Raw genomic sequence first — 18,847 nt, forward strand, 5'->3', positions numbered from 1 at the left:
ACACCGCTGCTGCCCAGCTAGCCGCGCACAGCCATGAGCACCTCGACTCGCCAGCTCTCAATCAAGGCCGGCGTCGTCACCCGGTCCGTCCCCTCTCCTCCCGCTCCTCCTCTTCCTCTCGGTCCCTCAACCTCATCGCGCGACCGCTCCCCTGACCACCGCTCGCACGCCCACAGGCTCGCCAAGGACGTCAAGGGCTACCGGGCAGAGGCCGAGGCGCAGATGGCCAAGGTCGCACAGATGGAGGCCGACTCGGCCGACGAGTACGAGCTGCGCGCACAGGTGCGCTCTCTACCTTTCTCTCCCTCGCGCGAGCCTCTCTGTCTCGAAGCTTACCTTGCCCCTCGCACGTACAACCCGGTCTCGGCACGCTCGCAGCGTCGCGTCCTGGCCGAGGGCGAGGCCATGGTTCCCGACGCCGAGCAGCGCCTCGCGAAAGCCGTCGCCGACCTCGAAGACCTTGTCGTGCGTCCCTCGTTCCGTTCTCTGTCATCTCTTCGGACGCATACTGACTCATACACATGCGCAGGCGAGCACCGAGGACGAGCTGAGCGCGTCGGACGAGTTCAAGCGCGCAAAGGAGGCGCTGCAGCTCGCCGAGTCGACCTGAGTGTCCGCGCTTTTCGCCGGCGCAGTCGGGCTCGCTCGAGTACGTCGGTGCTGCTTGCCCGACCAGTGGAGCAGGGTCGATCCGTTTGGCCGAGGGCGAGCCGGCGCGCGAGGAGGAGGAGCGCTCGCCGATTTTCAAGCGTCGCGGCCAGGTTTGTGCGGCACGTCGTCGTCCTTTGTGTACCCTTGCGACTTTTCAATGTACAACGCTGCAGTACTGCATCACGCGCCTGTTGTCGAGAGAGGCGGGCACCTCGGCCTTGAAACTGTGAGATTTCCGCCACTCGTTGAGATCTCCGGGCGCGCTCCTCTCTTCTCGAGCCTGCTTCATCTCGTCGCTTCTCGCCCTCGCCCTGCCTGCACGCTCTACCGCCCACACTCTCCTTCAGCATCTGCACCTCGCCACACCCGACCGCTCCACCCCTCCGCCCCAGCCCTTCCTCGCGATGGCCTCGAGCTCAACTGCGACCGCGGCAACAACGCGCCCCTCGCCGCGCGGCCGCATCTTCCTGCGCGCCGATGTCGAGAAGCACAACAAGGCCGGCGACTGCTGGGTCATCTGTAACGACCGCATCTACGACGTGCGTCCCTCGCGCCTCTTCACTCCACCTCGTCTCGTCGCCCAACCCCCCCTCACCTCCCCGCTCACCCCCTCTCGCTTGCCTGCAGGTGTCGCAATTCGTCGACGACCACCCGGGCGGCGACGATCTCGTCCTCGAGTGGGCGGGCAAAGACGTGACGGCCGTCATGCAGGACCCGGTCGAGCACTCGCACAGCGACAGCGCGTTCCAGCTCCTCGACGAGTCGTACTACGTCGGGCGTGTCGGCGCCGAGGAGTCGATCACGGACCCGAGCTTCGAGTTCAAGGACGGCTGGCACCCGGAGGACACGGACAACGGCAAGGACTGGGAGAAGAACCAGTTCCTCGACCTCGACAAGCCGTTGATCATGCAGGTGTGGAGGGCCAACTTCTCCAAGGCGTTCTACCTCCAGCAGGTCCACCAGCCTCGGTGCGTCCCCTCCCTCCCTCTCCCTCTTCTCAGGTGGCCCCTCGCTGACCCGGTCGCACGGTCATAGTCACCTCCCTCGCCCGGCGCGCCTCTTCGGCCCGGCCTACCTCGAGGTCTTTACGATGACCTCGTGGTACGTCGTGCCGCTCATCTGGCTCCCCATCACGGCCTGGATCCTGCGCTGCTCGATCGTGCAGCAGTTTGCCCTCGGCGTCTCGGTCCCGCAGACGATCGCTCGCACCGGCGCCTGCTTCCTCTTCGGCAACTTTGTCTGGACGGTGCGTCCCTCGTTCTCACTCTCTCCTCGAGCATGCGCATCGTCCCTGACTCGTCTTGTCCACCTGCAGCTCCTCGAGTACGGCATGCACCGGTTCCTGTTCCACATCGACGAGCACCTGCCGGACCACCCGGCGGCGCTCACGCTGCACTTCCTCCTGCACGGCATCCACCACTACATCCCCGTGCGTCCCCTCTCTCTTTCCTTTTCACCTCAACCCTCGCGCCCTCACTGACCTCTCCTCTCGCGCCGCAGATGGACCGCCTGCGCCTCGTCATGCCCCCGACCCTGTTCGCCCTCCTCCAGTACCCGTTCACCCAGCTCGCGCACGCCCTGTTCCCCAACTGGATGGCCAACGGCATCATCGCCGGCTCGTTCGCCTTCTACGTCGCTTACGACGTCATGCACTATGCGCTGCACCACACCAAGCTGCCCGAGGTGCGTCCACGTGTACCTCCCTCCCTCCCGTCCGAGCGACGTCGACTGACCCTCTCTCTCTCCTCTTGCGCCACGTGCAGTACATCAAGCGGCAAAAGTCGTGGCACATGGAGCAGTGCGTCCCTGCTCTCCTTCGCCCCCCTTACCTCTCGCCTCGCCTCGCGCCCTCGCTGACCCGTCCCGCCCTACTGCAGCCACTACAAGGAGCCCGAGCTTGGTTTCGGCGTCACGTCGCCCGTGTGGGACCGCGTCTTCGGCACGACGTTCGCGACGCCGGGCAGGGCGCAGCCGGTCGGCGGTGCGCCGCTCGTCGTCGACGGCGAGAAGCTCGGCGCGGGCAAGGTGCAGTAGCCTGAGCGCGCGAGCTCGCGCCCCCTCGTTTTCCCTCGTACACTATCTCGCATCACACCCTTTGTCACTCACTGCCTAATGGACCCTGCATCACCTCGAGCCCGTGCGAGCGTTGAGAGAATGCGCGAGCGAGTTGAACGACGGAAAGGAGAGCGGGCAAGTGAACGTGCCGCTTGATGCGGACCGCGAGGGCATTTGCTACAAAGCGAAAGAGAGTTCGCTGCAGGTTGGCCGCGGCCCGCTGCGAGGTGTCGAACTTGGCCGGACTTTGTGTCGCATGCGGCGTCGAGCGAGGAGGGGAAGGTCAGACCACGCTCGTCACCTTCCCTCGCTCGCCCTCACCAGCTCGCCTGACAGCAAGCAGAGCTCAGCAGCACTCGCACGCCCCAGCACAGCTCGAGCCCGCCCTCGATCGAGCCCTCCAGCAGCGCCCTCCCACCTTGCGCCAACCTCCCGCTCCACCTCATCTCGTTCCGACCTCTCCTTCGTCCACTGCAACCCCGCCATGGCCTACTACTCGAACGTCGGCGCGTCCAACGTCTCCGCGCCAGACCCGACCTCGCCCTCTCGTCGCCCCTCGGCGTACCAGCAGCACGCCCGCCGTGGCAGCGCCATCCCGTCCTACCTCGCCAACGACGGCGCCGGCGGCGCGCCGTACCCTCCCTCGATCGGCGTCCCGCCAACGAGCCCGAGCCGCTCTGGCGCCGGCGCCGGCGGCGGCGGCGGCGGGGCGAGCGCGCGCGGCCACAACCGCCGCGGGTCCGTCATGGACCTCGCGGCCGACATGCTCGCGGGTCCGGCCGGCGTCGAGCAGCTCGACAAGGCGCGCAAGGTGAGCGACAAGATCGAGGACCGCCTCGACGGGCTCGCGAGGCCCATCAGGCCGTGGCTGCCCGGCATGGGCCGCTTCCTCATCGTCGTCACTTTCCTCGAGGACGCCCTCAGGATCTTGACCCAGCTCAGCGGTGCGTCCCTTTCCCTCTCTATTCCTCCTCCAGTACCACCTACTGACGCTACTCGCACCCTCCGCAGACCAGAACTACTACCTCCAGGTGCGTCGACGTGGCCGACCCCCTCGTCCTCGACTCGCACTCTCCCACTCACACTCGCCCTGATCCCGCCTGCAGAAGCACCGCGGCTTCCCCTGGGGCCTGTCGCACCTCTTCCTGTGGACCAACGTCTTCGTGAGCCCCATTCTCTCTCGCTTTGGCTCTCAAGATCCGCGAATCACCGACCTGACCTCGCCCGACCCTCTCGCGTGCCGCACCAGGTCATGCTCGCGTGCTCGTCGGCCATCATCACAAAGCGGTACCCGGTGTACGCGACGGGCGGCCTGTTCGGCGTCGTCCTCGCCCAAGGGTTCGGCTACGGCCTCATCTTCGACCTCACGTTCTTCCTGCGCAACCTGTCGGTCATCGGCGGCCTCCTCATGACCCTGTCCGACTCGCTGTCGCAAAAGAAGTCGTCGATCGTCACCAACCTGACGCCCATGGGCGTCTCGGACCAGGACCGCAAGAAGTACCTGCAGCTGTTTGGCCGCGTCCTCCTCGTCTTCCTCTTCCTCGGGTTCGTCTTCAACGGCCAGAGCGGCATCGCCAAGGGCTTTGTCAGCGTGTCGGGCCTCGTCGCGTGCATCTGCGTTGCCGTCGGGTACAAGGCCCGCCAGAGCGCGCTGTACCTCGTCGTCGTCCTGTCGGCATTCAACTTTGCCGTCAACGCGTGGTGGCGCGTCCATGCCGCGCACCCGCAGCGCGACTTCCTCAAGTGCGTCCCTCTTCCTCTCTCCTCCCCTCTCGCCCTCTCGTCAAGGGAATCTCGTAAGCTGACCCTCGTGCCCGGCGCAGGTACGACTTCTTCCAGACGCTGTGTACGTCGGCCAGGTCCTCTCGCTCCCTTGGGGCAGGTTTTCGCTGCACACGAAGACATCTCTTTCGCAAAGATGTCCGGGTCGACGTACTGACGACCTTGCCCCCCGCGCCCACAGCCATCATCGGCGGCCTCCTCCTCCTCATCAACCTCGGGGCGGGCGACTTTGCGATCGAGCAGAAGAAGCGCATCTGAGCCCGCGACGCGCTCCCGGTCCTCCTCTCTCTCCTCCCTCTCCCCTCCTCGCCCTCGGTTCCCCTCACCCTGTCCCGCTTGCATACCTGCCCCTCTTCGTCGTCAACCCACCTTCTGGCGGCGCCCTTGTCGGCGTCGCTGATCATCGCTCGCCTTGCGCGCCGCTGTTGGAACAAAGATGCCTTCTTGCGCTTGCGCTGCCGGTGCGCCGACGAGAGCGAGAGCGAGAGTGAGAGCGGCAGGGAGCGCGAGAGGCGGGACGGCGTGGCGCGAGCGGCCGCTCGAGGGCTCGTCGACTCGTCGTGCGAGAGCGGCTTGTCTCAACGCTTGATTTCTGACAGACAGCGAGTGAGCTGCGGCGGCAGTATGCGAGCGAGAGACGTCTCACGGCGCGTTCGGACCTCTTGAGGCGCTCCTCGTTCCGCGCTTTCTCATGCCGCTCGAGCCGCTCTCGTCGCTCTCGCTCGCTCTCCTCTCTCAGGACACCCTCGCACGGCGCAGAAAGAGGTCTAGGAAACGCACAGATGGTTGCATGCAAGAGAGAGAGATACGTCTAGATTAGTCGTCGGCGCCCGGAACCTCCTCCTCGGCGAGCAGGCGCTCGGCTTCCAGCGCCGCGACGCAGCCCGTGCCGGCGCTCGTGATGGCCTGGCGGTAGATCTTGTCCTGTTGCGGGAGGACGAGCTTGAGTCAGTGGGTCGGCGTCGAGAGGGCGCGTCGAGAGAGAGAAAGGGAAGGAGGGGCGCACCTGGACGTCACCAGCAGCAAACACGCCCTTGACGCTCGTCTGGCTCGTGCCCGGCTTGGTGAGGATGTAGCCGTCGGCGTCGAGCTCGACCTGGCCCTTGACGAGCTCGGTGGCGGGGACGTGGCCGATGGCGTAGAAGAGGCCGTTGGCCTCGAGGTCGCGCTCCTCGCCCGTCTTGGTGTCCTTGACGCGCAGCGACGTCAGGACCTCGCCGTCGCCCTTGGCCTCGAGCGGGACCGTGTTCCACAGGACCGTGATCTTGGGGTGACTCATGGCGCGCTTGGCCATGACCTTGCTCGCACGCAGGACGTCGCGGCGCACGAGCAGGTTGACGTGCGACGCGTACTTGGTGAGGTACATGGCCTCCTCGCACGCCGAATCGCCGCCGCCGACGACGGCGAGGGGCTTGCGCCGGAAGATGGGCACGGCGCCGTCGCACACGGCGCACGCGCTAATGCCGCTCTGCCAGTACGTCTCCTCGCCGGGCAAGTTCATGCGGCGCGCCGAGGCGCCCGTCGCGATGATGAGCGTGTCGGCCGTCTCGGGGTCCTCCTGCTCGGCGCCCTCGCGCCAGAACTTGAACGGCCGCGACGAGAGGTCCACCTTGGAGATGGTCTCGGTGTGGATCGTCGTGCCGAAGCGCAGCGACTGGGCGCGGAACAGGTCCATCATCTCGGGGCCGCGGATGCCCTCGGGGAAGCCGGGGCTGTCGCGAGTGCGAGGGAGCGAGGTCAGCTGCTCAGTCTCGAGAAAGGGGGCTCGGGACGGGGACGAGCGCGGACGCACAAGTTCTCGACGTCGGTGGTCGTCGTGAGCTGACCGCCGGCCGCGAAGCCGTTGGCGAGCATGCCCTCGAACATGACGGGCTTGAGGTTGGCGCGCGCGAGGTAGATGCACGCTGAGGGTCGGGTCAAGGAGGTCAGTGGTCGTGCTCGCTGCCGCCGTTTCCTCGATGAGAGAAAGTGGACGCACCGGTGTGCTGCAGGTAGGAAGAGAGAGGATGGGCGCGAACGAAGGTCAGCTACACTGCCTCATGCCGAGGGAGAGTGCGGGACGAGGTGGGCAGAGAGAGCGGAGGACGCACGCCTGCCGGGCCAGAGCCAATGACGACGACCTTGTTGTGGTTGGACGGCTTCTCAGCGGCGGCACCGCCGTTGACTTCGATAGGGGCCATAGCTGCGGTCGATCGGGGGCGGGCGAGGGGAGCGAGAGATTGCCGGGAGAGGAGGGGGGGGAGATGGGAGAGGAAGATGGGTGGTCAGTCGGGGTCGCGGCGTGTAGGCATGCGCGGTCGCGATCCAGCTGCTTGTCGCTGTCAAGCTCGCCAGCAGGCTGGACCGACGGACGAGGTGGCGACGGTGACTTACCGAGAGAGGTTGACGAGAAGGACGAGGCGAACGAGACGGCGGCGAGCTGCGGGAGGATGCGCTTGGGCAACTGGCGGAACGTGGTCGGTACGAGGGCTGTGCGGAACAGCTTGAACAAGGGCTTGCGCGCGCGGAGCTGGGTGTGGTGGAGAGAGCGAGCGAGCCGAGTCCGGCTTCGAATCGCCGTCTCGGGCGGGCTCACAAATTGGTCAGCTCGTCGCGGCCGTCGCTTGCCTCGCTTATGTTCGACGCCGCTCCACCCGCTCCACACAACTCGGGCACCGCTTCGCAATAGTAATCTCTCTGTAATCGCTCCCTCGCCGACTCTCGAGACGACGCACGAGCCGCTTTCGCTCGCTTGACTCTGTCCAAGCCGGCGGTAGCCGCTCTGCTGTTGCAGCTCGGCAGATACACGGGAATGAGTGCTAGCTGCACGCGCATGTGCGGTAACTACCCGAGAGCGGAGGGGCGCACCGCGTGGGTGAAAGGGCAACGGCGCGCACGAGCCTTTGCTGGCGCGTGCGCCCAGCTCAGCAACAGCTCTCGGCTCAGCGAACGAGCCGCTACGAGTACTCGAGGGTGCGAGAGCCTTGGACGATCGAGGCCCAGTGCGCGAGGACGGGACAAGCGTCGCGGCGAGCGGGCGGTCCCGGTCGGCGTCATGGTGCGGAGCAGTCTCCCCTCGCGCTCGAGCGCGCAAGGCCTCGGCTAGAGAGAGCCGGCAGCATGTCGATGGCCAGGAACTGGAGCTCCTCGTCTGACATGGCAGCTGGGCGAGAAGCCGAGCGGCTCAAGGCCGAGCGAAGGTCGACGACGAGCTGGTGGATACGCACGCTGCGCGTGGTCGACGCACTCAAGCAGCGGATGTCGAGCCCCTTGTCCCGACAGATGCGCTGCGCCTGCATGCCGCAGCGAAAGCGCTGGGCTGGCGCCGAGGAAGGGAGCCGGGCAGGAAGAGGGCGGCGCCGGCGCCGGCATGGCGCAGGCCCACGACTGTCGTTGAGCTCGCCCACGCCGGCACGCAGCTGCATGCCGTCTTGCTGGCGGTGCTGAACGGCGTAATCGTCCGCCGCAGAGCGCGAGAGGTCGAGGTCGGATTCGGCGGACGGCGATAGGGCGAGGCGCGACGAGGAGAGCGACGCAGCGCACGGCGAGGGTGTCTGGCCGCGCAGAGCACCGAGCGGGAGCTTGTGCGGGCCAGCTCAAGCCAGTCTGGGTGGCCCGGGAAGCGGTTGCGGTTCAAGCCTCCCGCAGCTTGCGAGCCTCGTTCACGACCGCCGAGAGTCAACCTCGCTCTCCTTCACCGTCCTGTGCTTGGCCAGCCCGAGAGGTCCTACGTCTACTGCAGCTCCAGGCTTGCCGCAGCCCACACACGAGGTCCGTCCCTCCCCTTCCGCTCCACTCTCTCCTCCCCTCCACCTCGTTCATCTCCCGATCAGCATCTCGCCGCGACGGTCCCCGCCGGCAGCATGCTGCACCTCTAGAAAGTGCGCTGACCTTCCTTTGATCGTCCTCCAGAAGCAGCAACTCGCCTAGCGAGCCCCGTTCTCCAACTTCCTCCCCCGCCTCCTGCTCCTTCCCTCGCCGCCATGGCCTCGCTCCGCCTGCGCGCCGCCGCGCCGCGCACCCCGTCCTTCTTCTCCCTCTCGACCCATGCTCGCTTCAACTCGACGCCCGCACGCGCACCGCCGAGCAACCCGCTGCAGCCGACCCTCGCGCCTGCCGCGGGCGACCGCATCAACCGCTACTCGTGCGTCGGCCGCCTCCCTCCCTGTTCTCCTGTTGCCAAGGACTGACGAATCGACGAGCGCACAGGCACCTGATCACGTCCGACCCGACTCAGGGGTGCGTCCTCGCTTCTCCCTTTCTCGCGACGCCGAGCTGACCTCCAGTCGGTTCCCCGAGCAGCGCGTCGCAGGCCATGCTGTACGCGACCGACGGCATCGACCAGCCCAAGGACCTCGACAAGCCCATGGTCGGCATCGCCAACGTCTGGTGCGTCCCAACAGCCCTTGTTCCGCCTTACGGGCCGCACACTGACTTTCGTTTCGCCCTCGCCCCTCCCGTTTGCGCCTCGCAGGTACGACGGCAACCCGTGAGCACTCTCCCTGAACTCTCCGTCGACCCGACGATCAACGAGACGCTGACCCGACCTCTCGTGCGGCCCCGCAGCTGCAACAAGCACGTCCTTCACCTCGGCAACCGCATCAAGGACTCGCTCACCAACGCGGGCATCACGGGCTACGGGTTCGGCACGGTCGGCGTCTCGGACGGCATCTCGATGGGCACGTTCGGCATGAGCTTCTCGCTCCAGAGCCGCGACTTGATCGCCGACCAGGTCGAGACGGCGGCCGGCGGCCACTGGCTCGACGGCATGGTGACGATCCCGGTCCGTCCTTGTTCGCTTCCCTTCCCTTTCAGAGCGCCCCACCGACTGACCTGATACCCTACTGCAGGCGTGCGACAAGAACATGTGCGTCGGCGGCCGTTGTCGACGACGAGGGAGCGAGGCGGCACTGACTCTCTTTCCTTCTGCAGGCCCGGTGTCCTCATGGCTCTCGGTCGCCTCAACCGGCCAGGTATCATGGGTGCGTCGCGCCCCTCGGCCCACGTTTTTTCCCCTTGAACGAGCGCTCACTCTGCCCCCTCACGTGCAGTGTACGGCGGCACGATGCAGCCGGGCTCCTGTCAGGACCAGCCAGTCCTCGACGTCGTGAGCGCGTTCCAGTCGTACGGCAAGTTCCTCGAGATGGGTTCGACGCCCGAGGCCGAGAAGATCCGCCTCGACACGGTGCGCAACTCGTGCCGCAAGGAGGGCGGCTCGTGCGGCGGCATGTACACGGCCAACACGATGGCGTCGGCCGCCGAGGCCATGGGCATGACGCTCCCGTACTCGTCGTCGACCCCGGCCGCGTACAAGGAGAAGCAGGACGAGTGCGACGCCGTCGGCCCGGCCATGCGCCGCCTCCTCGAGAACAACATCCGCCCGCGCGACATCATGACGCGCTCGGCGTTCGAGAACGCCATGGTGCTCACCATGATCCTCGGCGGCTCGACCAACGCCGTCCTGCACCTGATCGCCATCGCGCACTCGTGCGGCGTCAAGCTCGGGATCGACGACTTCCAGGCCGTGAGCGACCGGATACCGTTCGTCGCCGACCTCAAGCCGTCGGGCAAGTACGTCATGGAGGACGTGCACAAGATTGGCGGCATCCCAGCCGTCCTCAAGTACCTCCTCGAGAACAAGCTCATCGACGGCGACATCATGACCGTCACGGGCAAGACGCTCGCCGAGAACCTCGAGCCGCTCCCCGGGCTCAAGCACGGCCAGGACGTCATCCGTCCGCTCGACAAGCCCATCAAGTCGACGGGCCACATCCGCATCCTCAAGGGCAACCTCGCGCCCGGCGGCTGCGTGTCCAAGATCACGGGCAAGGAGGGCCTCACGTTCGAGGGCAAGGCGCGCGTGTTCGACAACGAGGAGGACGTCTATCACGCCATTGAGGACAAGAGCATCAACACGAGCGAGAAGACGGTCATCGTCCTGCGCTACCTCGGCCCCAAGGGCGGTCCCGGTGCGCCCTCCCTCTCCTTCGTCCAGGCCCCCTGTCCTCTCGAACGAGCAGACACTGACCTCCACCGTTCCCTCCCCACCCTCGTCCTCTCCTCGCTGCGCTCACGCCCCCGGCAGGCATGCCCGAGATGCTCAAGACGACGTCGATGGTCATGGGCGCCGGCCTGGGCCAGCACGTCGCGTGCGTCACCGACGGCCGCTTCTCGGGCGGCACGCACGGCTTCACGGTCGGCCACGTCGTCCCCGAGGCGTTCGTCGGCGGCAACATTGCCCTCGTGCAGGACGGTGACGTGCGTCGCACCTCCTCCTCGTCCTCTTCCTCGCCTCGCGTCTTCCCTCGCGGCGGTACCCCGAGCTCACGGCCTCTTCCCGCCGTGCAGGTCGTCTACATCGACGCCATCAAGAACACGATCGATATGCGCATCTCGGACGAGGAGCTCGAGCGCAGGCGCAAGGAGTGGACCCCGCGCGAGCCCAAGGTCAAGCAGGTGCGTCTTTCTGCGTCCCTCTCCTCCCCTCGTCCCTGGGAGTGCCACGATGCGTCGTCGCGACCCGTTACTGACACCGAGACGTGTCGCGCATTCGCAGGGCACCCTGTACAAGTACACGAAGCTCGTCTCGGACGCGTCGCACGGTGCCGTCACCGACCTCCTCGACTGAGCGAGTTGGCCTCTGTCTTCTTGCGTCGTATCTCATGCTGCATTATTTCCATCTTTCTGTTGCACCCACGTCGTCTTCGAGTGGCGAGCGCGGCGAGGCGGCGAGGCGGCGCTTGAGCAGCGAGGTCCGTGTGAGGCCGCCGCAGCTTCGTCTGTCTGTCGCCGTGAGCTCTCGACAGAGGCAGTGAGAGAGACGGGCTCGGGCCAGATCAGGACCTGCCGAAAATCCCGCTGCTCCGTGCGGCGAGGAAGGGCGCGACGACCGCGGCGAGATGTTGCTCCTCCCCCACCTGTCACCGGCAGCGACCGCCGTCGAAGAGCTGTCTCGAGTGCGCCAGCAGCTTCAGCGTCGCCAACAGCCTCCTTCAGCACAAGTACACGCCTTCAAGAGCTCTGCCGCCGAGCGGCTTCTCCCCCTCTTCCCCTCATCGCGATGGAGCAAGCCCAGCCGTCCCCGATCCTCATCCTGGACAATGGCGCCCACACTATCAAGGCCGCATGGGCTCAACCTGGCGCAGGGCCGTCTGCCACACCGCCGTGCGTCCCCTCTCGTCTCCCTCCTCCTCCCCTTTCTCCCACGATTGATGAGCTCACCGCATGACGAGCACCGCTTGCCGGGCCGCTCTTCTTCGCGCGCAGTGTCGTACAGGTCTACCGCAACACGATCGCGCGCAGCAAGACGGCGAAGCGCAGCTTTGTCGGCGACGAGCTCACGGACGAGTGCGACGACTTTGGCGGGTTGACCTTTCGCGTCCCGATGGAGAGGGTGCGTCCCTGCTGTTTCTCTCTTCCCCTGTCTCTCTTGCTGTCGGTCGAGGCGGGCGAGCGTGCAAGGACGGCTGGACATGCGTGGACGGCCGGCGAGTCGAGGGGGCGGTGCAAGTCCTTGACGAGCGCCCCTGCCGGACCGCCGCTCGAGCGAGGCCTGTCTTTCGGGGGACAAGGGGCAGCAGCAGGAGGAGGTGCTCGGCACGGCGAGGTCGAGGTACACGGGCGCGAGCAGATTCACTGACCTCTTTCTCCTTCATGCGCGCAGGGAATCCTCAACAACTGGGAGGTCGAGAAGACCGTGTGGGACCGTGTCTTTGGACACCGAGGGCGAGGCTTGCAGGTGCGCTCGGCTGCGCTCCTCCTCCTGCTCCCTCCGTTGATTGCGACTGACTTGCCCGCGACGGACAGATCTCGCCGCAAGAGACCAACTTGCTCGTCACCGAGCCCATGTTCAACCTGCCCAACGTCCAGGAGCACTACGACCAGATGATCTTCGAGGACTACGACTTTTCGAGCTACCTTCGGTGTCCTGGTGCGTCTCCCTCTCCCTCTCGCTCGTCCGGGACCCGTGAGCGCGCCGTTCCTGACCGTCTTGTCTCGCGCCACCTCGCAGCACCCGCCCTCATCCCGTATGGCGCCGACGCACGAGGAGACCCGCACTACCCTACGCCGCCCCCAGAATGCGTCCTCGTCGTCGACGCCGGCTTCAGCTTCACGCACGTTGTGCCCGTCTTGCGAGGAGCGATCGTCAGCCACGCTGCTCGTCGGTGCGCACCCTCTCTCTCTCTCTCCCTCTCCCGTCCTTCCTGTTCGCCTGAACGTGAGCTAAGACGCGTACTCGCACCCGCAGGATCGACGTCGGCGGCAAGCTCCTGACCAACTACTTGAAGGAAATCGTCTCGTACCGCCACTGGTACATGATGGACCAGACCGCCGTCATGGAGTACGCCAAGGAGCAGACGTGTTACGTGTCGACGCAGTGGGACCACGACTGGGAGGCGGCAAAGTGAGTCGGCCGTCGTCCTCCCTCTCTCGAGCTGTCCGGGCGAGGCGCGAGCGTCATGCGGCGCCCGAGCTGACTCTCGCCCCTGACCCGCAGCCGGCCGACAAACCCGATCGTGCGCACCTTTGTCCTGCCCGACTTTACGCCCGGCTCGAAGAACAAGCTCGGCTACGTCCGCACGGGCCTCACGCCTGCGCCGCCGTCGCCTCCACCGCCCGACCCGACCTTGCCCGCCTCGCTCCAGCCTGCGCCTGTGCCCGAGAAGGAAGAGGAGCAGCTGCTCCACCTGTGCAACGAGCGCTTCACGGTCCCTGAGGTGCTCTTCAACCCGACGACGATCGGTGCGTCCTCCCCTTTCCCTCTTTCTCCTCTCCTCTCTTTCTCTCGAACCCGTGCCTGACATGAATCTGGCTCTCCCGCAGACCTCAACCAGGCTGGACTCGCCGAGACGGTCGCGCTCGCCATTGCCGCCCTGCCGCAGGAGGTCCAGGGCATGTTCTGGGCCAACATCGTCCTCGTCGGCGGCAGCGCACAGTTTCCTGGCTTTGCCGAGCGGCTGTGCGTCCTCGCGTCCTCTCCTCCCATCGTCGCCTTCTTGTCGCAAGTCGAGCGTGAGCTGACGATGTGTCATGCGTCGTGGCCGCACAGCCAGAGCGACTTGCGCTCGTTCGCGCCGACCGAGTTCGACATCCGGGTCACGCTCTCCTCCTCGTGCGCCACCTCCTCTCTCTTCCTCTCAATCACTCTCTATACTTGTCCTGACACTGACGAGCTCTCTCGCCGCACAGTCCGACCACCTCTGCCGCAGCCTCTGCCGCCGCGCACCTGTCGGCGCCCGCCCCGTCGCACTTCTCGCCGCCGCTCCAGCCCAACGCGTTCGTCACGCGGCAAGAGTACCAGGAGGGCGGCAGCAACGCGTGCAGGAGAAAGTTTGGCGTGTTCTACACCAAGGGCGGCGAGGACGAGGTGAGGAGGAAGGCGTTGTCGCCAGGGTGGCCGTAGCTGGGCGAGGGCGAGGGGCTCGATGCATTGAGACGAGGGTCTCGTGCATGTCTGGAGGGTGCTCGCTCGAGGGAGAGATCGACAGCTCGCTTGCTCGAGCTGGACGAGCCGCTCACTGAGCGCCGCGCGGTCCGAGAACGAGCCTTCAGCTCTCGCCGCACCTTCACCTCGCTCTTCAGCCAGCCAGCTTTGCGCACGACAGCTGTGAGCCCCCGTTCTCTTGACACTGGCGGCAGCGAGCGAGCGCAGTGCCTCGGGTGAGCTCGTTGCGCGGCGCTCACGGTCGGACGAGGTGGGGGCGGCGTACTGGACGGCTGACGCCGGATCGCAAGCCATGGCGGCTGCGCGACGTGGGTCTGAAGGACTCTCCAGCATGTCTTGCGGTACCTGCGTGGCTTCAGGAGGTGTCGACGGGGACGCAGCCAGCCCGCTCTCGTCCGTTGCCGACGACACCTCGGCGCCCCCTTCTCGCGCACCCGAGCTGACCAGTCCCGGTTCACCCACGCAGAAGCTCGAGTGCGCGGCCATGCTGCACCTCCCGCAAGCCCTCGTCGCCCTTGCCACCGCCCTCTCCTCGCCGGCCGCCCTCCCGACCATCTCGCTCTCTGCAGCCGTCAAGCCAATCCCGGTCCCGATCGTCGTGCGTCCCCTCGCTCGTATTCCTGGGCTTCGTGTCGCACGAGAACTGACCTGGACGAGCCACCGCAGATCTGGCACGGCCTCGGCGACAGCTTCGACGCGCCCGGCCTTCTGGGTCTCAAGGAGGACCTCGAGGGCAGGCCAGCACTCAAGGGTGTCTTTGTCCACATCATTCAGATCGGCGAGGACGGTCCAGCCGACCAGTGCGTGCCGACTCGCCCTATCAGAGTCCCGTCGAGGTCGCCATACAAGGACTGACCTTGCGCCGCTTTCGCGCCCACAGACGCGCCACGTTCTTCGGCTCGGCCAACGACCAGATCGCGCACGTGTGCGCCCAGCTCGGCGACCTCCCGCAGCTCGTCGACCCGGTCCTAAACCCGTCAGGCCAGTTTGACGCGGTCGGCTTCTCGCAGGGCGGCCAGCTCTTGCGGGCGGTCGTCGAGCGCTGTGGCGCCGTCGGGAGGGGCGTCGCGAGCCCTGGTGCGACGATGAGGAGGCTCGTCACGGTCGGCAGTCAGCATGTGCGTCCCGCAGACCGTCATCCTCCCCCTCCTGCGCCTCCTCCACGTGGCCGACCTGGACTCGTTCCCGCACGCAGATGGGCATCTCGTCCCTCCCTCCCTGCCCGCCCGACTCGGGCCTGCTCTCACCCTGCAGGCTCATGCACCTGTCGCTCGTCCGCTCGGGCATCTACACGTCGTGGGCCCAGCACAACATCGTCCCCGCGCAGTACTTTCGCGACCCGGAGCGCATCGACGAGTACCTCTCGGTCAACGACTTCCTGCGCGACATCAACAACGAGCGCGAGGGCGATGAGCAGGTCGTCGTCGTCGGCGGCGGTGGCGAGGAGGGAGCCGAGCCGAGGAACGCGACGTACAGCAAGAACCTGGCTGCGCTCGACCAGCTCGTCCTCATCCGCTTCAGGTGCGTCTCGCGTCGCTCTCTCTCTTCCATCGGCTCTCTTCCATCGTGTCCTCCCTGACGCGCGTCTCTCACCCATTCGCAGCGACGACATGACGGTCATTCCTCCCCAATCCGCCCACTTCACCCTCCCCTCGCCCAACGACACCTCGACCTGCCCTCTCCCGCCGCTCCCTCCCGTCCCAGGCTGCTACGCCGACCCGCTCCCGTGGTCCCTCCTCCCGCTGTACAGCCACGACTGGGTCGGCCTGCGCGCACTCGACGAGCGCGGCAGGGTCGACAGGCGCGTGTGCGACGGCGTCCACATGGAGATCAGCGACGAGTGCTGGGACGACATCGTGTCCGTGCTTGTTGGCGAGCAGGAGCAGCGGCGGGAGCGCGTCGGGCAGGACGACGGCCGGGACGGCGAGAGTGGGAGGCGCGAACAGCCGAAGCTCGTGCTCCAGCTGTAGACTCGTGTGCGCTCGTGTAATGCAACCCGGCTCGCCCTGTCGCGTTCGTCTGTGCCCGAGCGAGAGTGAGCGTTTCAGAAAGCCGTCCTGCTCGAGGGGCTCGAGCGGCGCGCTCTCGCTCTCGCCGTGACGCTCTCGCTCTCGCCAGCAGGCTGCTCTCGCTCGCTCGTCAACGCGATACACAAGCGCTACATGTACAGGCCCCTCGCGCTACGACACTCCTCGCCTCGCTGGCCGTCCACACGCGCTCACAAGCCCGCCGGCGGCGGCACGGCGCCGTACCTCCCCTGCCCGCCCTGGGGCGGCGCAGGCGGCGCGTCGCTCGGCGGCGGTGGTGGCGGGGCTGCGGAAGAAGGCGGCGGCGGGGGAGGTGCGTCGGAGGGAGGGGCAGGAGGGGCGGGCTCAATCGGGGGTGCGGGCGTCGTGGTGGTGGCGGCGGCGGTCGCGGCAGCGGCCGGGTTGGCGGCGTACTGGGCGTAGGCGGCGTAGTACCTGCACGTTGAGGGAACCGAGGAGTCAGTGCCGGGATCGAGGGCGAAGGAGGAGAGGAGAGAAAAGGCGAAAGCGCACTGGGTGTAGTAGTCCTTGCTCGCCTGGTCCAGCGACTGCCACCACGCCGTGTACGCCTCGGGGCTCAAGCCGCTCGCGGCCTGTGCGCCCGCCGGCTCGTCGCCCGTCGCCGTCGGCGCGGCAGGTGGCGCCTCGGTCGGCGGGAGCGGCGCCGTGAGGCCTGCGCCGGCGTACTGGTTAGGCTGCAAGAGGATGTCGAGCCGTCAGGACCGTCGCACGACGAGTGAGAGCAGGGAGAGTGTCGGCGCACCTGATAGCTGTACGGGTTCTGCTGCTGCTGCTGCTGCCCCATCTGGCCCATCTGGTCCGGCCCACCGCCGGCGCCGAACCGCATCGGCGCGCCGTACTGCTGCATGTTGGACCCGCTCGGCGTGAACTGCCCGCCGCCGCCACCGCCGCCGCCGTACGGGGCGAGCGCCTCGCGCGCCTCGGTGTGCTTCTCGCGCACGACCTTGAGGAGGTCGCGGGCGAGCTCGGCGGCGCGGTCGATCTGCGCCTGCTCGGGGCCGCTGTCGGGGTGGAAGTACGAGTCAGTGAACGTCAGGGAGAGAGAGCGAGGCACTGAAAGAGACAGGAGAGGGCAAGGGACGCACGCGATATTGACGTGCAGCGGGTCATCGCTCTCCCTCCCCGTGTCCGTCTCGATGAAGCCCGACCCTTGACCCTTGATCTGCACGCGCGTGCCCGTCTCCTGCTGGATCCACTTGACGAACATGCCCTGCGAGCGGAGAAAGCGCGGGTCAGTGCGGGTCGCGAGGGGCCAAGGCTCGAGGAGCGATGGGACCGGCAGGGACGCACGCCGGGCCCGACCGTCTTGGCGCGCAGGTTGAAGTTGCGCAACGGCTCGAGCTCGATGAGGACCTTCTCCTCGGGCCACTTGCGCTGCGGGACGGGGCGGGCGAGAGGTCAGTCGGCGCGCTCGTGGGCACAACCCGAGAAGGAGAGGGAAAGACAGGGGGGCAGGACGCACACGTTGGCCGTACCCAGAGTCACGGGGCAGGTCCTCGCCGCGCTGCGGGCCCCTGCGCGTGTCGAGCAGGTTGAGCTCCTGGTCGATGAGGGCCTGGACGGCGCGCACGCCGGCCTCGAGCTTGTCGGCCGACTCTGCCGTGATGTGCAGGTACAAGGGCGGGTCCTTGTCGGTCGCCATGGCCTTGTCCGGGTACCACACGCCCTTGGTCAGGACGGCGGCGCCCGTGTCGGCGAGGATCTGCTGCTGCGTCGGGCCTTTGGTGAGAAGGTACCTGTTGCGCAGGTCGTTGATCTCGATGTCCTCGACGAACCTGTCGGTGACGAGGTGGGTCAGCCGCGGTGCTCGAAGATGGATGGACTGCCGCCCTGAGTCGGGCGTGGACCGCCGACGGCTTGACGAGGACCGTCGGGCGAGGAGGGAGAGAGGGAGGGAGAAGGGATGGAAGGGGGACTGACAGGCCTTGTGCGCGCTCCCTCTCGCGCTCGCGCTTGTCCCCAGCTCCCATCGAGTCTGCCGCGCTGCCCGCCGCCGCTCCACCGCCGGCAGGAGGAGGAGGCGGAGCCTGACCCGGCGGGGGCGCGGCGCCGTACTGCGTCGCGAGGCGAGCTGCGATCGAGGCTGCGCGCAGGGAGAGCACTGTGAGCTCATGCAGTACACTGTGGAAGAGCTGAGGGGACGCACCAGCAGCTGCAGCGGCCTTGTCGCCATCGCGGTTCGGGTCACCCAGATGCCCGTTGTCGTCCTCGGTCTTGACGTGCTTGGCCGGGTCCTGGGACGCGGTTGAGGGAGAGCCGGGCTCGTCCCACTTGCGCTTGCGCTCGGTCGAAGCCATGGCGCGTGGTGGTCAAGGTGAGCTGGTGAGCTCGCGGCTCGCGGTGAGCGTGGGGAGCGTCTCTCCTCACAGCTTGCGCGGCTACGAGCGCCTTCTTGGGCCGTGTGCGTCGGTACTCCGGCTCTCAACGCGGCTCTAGACAAGCGAGAGCTGCGGTCGCGACGGGTCAAAAATGCGACAGCATGTCTCGGTTGGAGGCGGCGCGCTCAAGAGACGTCTTGCAAGCTCACTGTGTGCGCGGAAGTCCAGCTACGATAGACTAGCGACAGCTTTGTAAGTCCATCGACCGCGCAGGGCGTCGCTGCGAGCGAGAGGCGCCGTCCCGCTCGGTCGCCCCCACTTGCTCGCGCCTTGTGCCCTTGTCCCTCTCTCGCTCTCGACCAAAGCGCACCAGGTTTGCCGTCAACAGGTGAGCACGACTCTCACGCATCTTTCCCGCCGCCCACCGCACCCTCCCGCGCTGTCGCCGTCGCGCTGGGAAAGCCTCCTCTGCGCGGGCCGACCGAGGCTCTCGCGCCACCTGCAGTCGGCCTGGCGTGAGGGAGAGGGTCGGCGGGAGACTAAAGGCAGGTGTGTGTCCTCCACGCGGT

The 18,847-nt window shown here is 67.0% G+C and overlaps 8 protein-coding genes across 8 annotated transcripts; 6 read left to right on the forward strand and 2 right to left on the reverse strand.

The window, feature by feature from the left end:
- The first annotated feature begins 12 nt into the window (after nt 1–12).
- RHOBADRAFT_65809 (uncharacterized protein) lies at nt 13–833 on the forward strand. Its single transcript, XM_018418780.1, has 4 exons — nt 13–83; nt 177–282; nt 379–465; nt 530–833. The coding sequence occupies exons 1-4, from the start codon at nt 34–36 to the stop codon at nt 608–610; spliced, it is 324 nt and encodes a 107-aa protein (XP_018267631.1). The 5' UTR covers nt 13–33; the 3' UTR covers nt 611–833.
- Nucleotides 834–1,042: 209 nt separating this feature from the next.
- RHOBADRAFT_65810 (uncharacterized protein) lies at nt 1,043–2,780 on the forward strand. Its single transcript, XM_018418781.1, has 7 exons — nt 1,043–1,190; nt 1,279–1,619; nt 1,687–1,897; nt 1,967–2,080; nt 2,152–2,334; nt 2,415–2,449; nt 2,529–2,780. Exons 1-7 carry the CDS (start codon nt 1,056–1,058, stop codon nt 2,683–2,685), a joined length of 1,176 nt encoding a protein of 391 aa, XP_018267632.1. The 5' UTR covers nt 1,043–1,055; the 3' UTR covers nt 2,686–2,780.
- Nucleotides 2,781–3,469: 689 nt separating this feature from the next.
- RHOBADRAFT_19252 (uncharacterized protein) lies at nt 3,470–4,746 on the forward strand (the record flags this gene model as incomplete). Its single annotated transcript, XM_018412479.1, has 6 exons — nt 3,470–3,650; nt 3,718–3,737; nt 3,813–3,869; nt 3,956–4,449; nt 4,530–4,552; nt 4,670–4,746. The coding sequence occupies 6 exons, from the start codon at nt 3,470–3,472 to the stop codon at nt 4,744–4,746; spliced, it is 852 nt and encodes a 283-aa protein (XP_018267633.1).
- A 501-nt stretch (nt 4,747–5,247) lies between these two features.
- Nucleotides 5,248–7,002, reverse strand: RHOBADRAFT_40419 (uncharacterized protein). The gene is made up of 6 exons (XM_018413707.1): nt 6,862–7,002; nt 6,579–6,670; nt 6,467–6,473; nt 6,281–6,392; nt 5,495–6,200; nt 5,248–5,412 (listed from the first exon to the last, which is right to left on the reverse strand). Exons 2-6 carry the CDS (start codon nt 6,666–6,668, stop codon nt 5,305–5,307), a joined length of 1,023 nt encoding a protein of 340 aa, XP_018267634.1. The 5' UTR covers nt 6,669–6,670; nt 6,862–7,002; the 3' UTR covers nt 5,248–5,304.
- A 1,549-nt stretch (nt 7,003–8,551) lies between these two features.
- RHOBADRAFT_31015 (uncharacterized protein) lies at nt 8,552–11,167 on the forward strand. Its single transcript, XM_018412940.1, has 11 exons — nt 8,552–8,611; nt 8,677–8,706; nt 8,770–8,856; nt 8,942–8,956; nt 9,034–9,250; nt 9,318–9,334; nt 9,400–9,449; nt 9,519–10,436; nt 10,553–10,725; nt 10,816–10,923; nt 11,024–11,167. The coding sequence occupies exons 3-11, from the start codon at nt 8,783–8,785 to the stop codon at nt 11,093–11,095; spliced, it is 1,644 nt and encodes a 547-aa protein (XP_018267635.1). The 5' UTR covers nt 8,552–8,611; nt 8,677–8,706; nt 8,770–8,782; the 3' UTR covers nt 11,096–11,167.
- A 345-nt stretch (nt 11,168–11,512) lies between these two features.
- On the forward strand, nt 11,513–13,918 carry RHOBADRAFT_40426 (uncharacterized protein). The gene is made up of 11 exons (XM_018413708.1): nt 11,513–11,631; nt 11,734–11,860; nt 12,131–12,205; nt 12,274–12,397; nt 12,479–12,632; nt 12,716–12,871; nt 12,965–13,040; nt 13,113–13,209; nt 13,291–13,430; nt 13,521–13,579; nt 13,657–13,918. The coding sequence occupies exons 1-11, from the start codon at nt 11,528–11,530 to the stop codon at nt 13,868–13,870; spliced, it is 1,326 nt and encodes a 441-aa protein (XP_018267636.1). The 5' UTR covers nt 11,513–11,527; the 3' UTR covers nt 13,871–13,918.
- A 636-nt stretch (nt 13,919–14,554) lies between these two features.
- Nucleotides 14,555–15,882, forward strand: RHOBADRAFT_19358 (uncharacterized protein; the record flags this gene model as incomplete). Its single annotated transcript, XM_018412486.1, has 5 exons — nt 14,555–14,712; nt 14,793–15,030; nt 15,108–15,329; nt 15,369–15,433; nt 15,516–15,882. Coding segments are annotated over 5 exons (1,050 nt in total), but the record flags the coding sequence as incomplete, so codon positions are not given.
- Nucleotides 15,883–16,255: 373 nt separating this feature from the next.
- Nucleotides 16,256–18,250, reverse strand: RHOBADRAFT_40432 (uncharacterized protein; the record flags this gene model as incomplete). Its single annotated transcript, XM_018413709.1, has 8 exons — nt 18,107–18,250; nt 17,881–18,043; nt 17,423–17,735; nt 17,251–17,334; nt 17,046–17,170; nt 16,703–16,961; nt 16,453–16,634; nt 16,256–16,374 (listed from the first exon to the last, which is right to left on the reverse strand). Coding segments are annotated over exons 2-8 (1,131 nt in total), but the record flags the coding sequence as incomplete, so codon positions are not given.
- Nucleotides 18,251–18,847: the final 597 nt, after the last annotated feature.

This window comes from Rhodotorula graminis (genome assembly GCF_001329695.1).
Source record: "Rhodotorula graminis WP1 unplaced genomic scaffold RHOBAscaffold_21, whole genome shotgun sequence".
Classification (NCBI taxonomy): Eukaryota; Fungi; Basidiomycota; class Microbotryomycetes; order Sporidiobolales; family Sporidiobolaceae; genus Rhodotorula; species Rhodotorula graminis.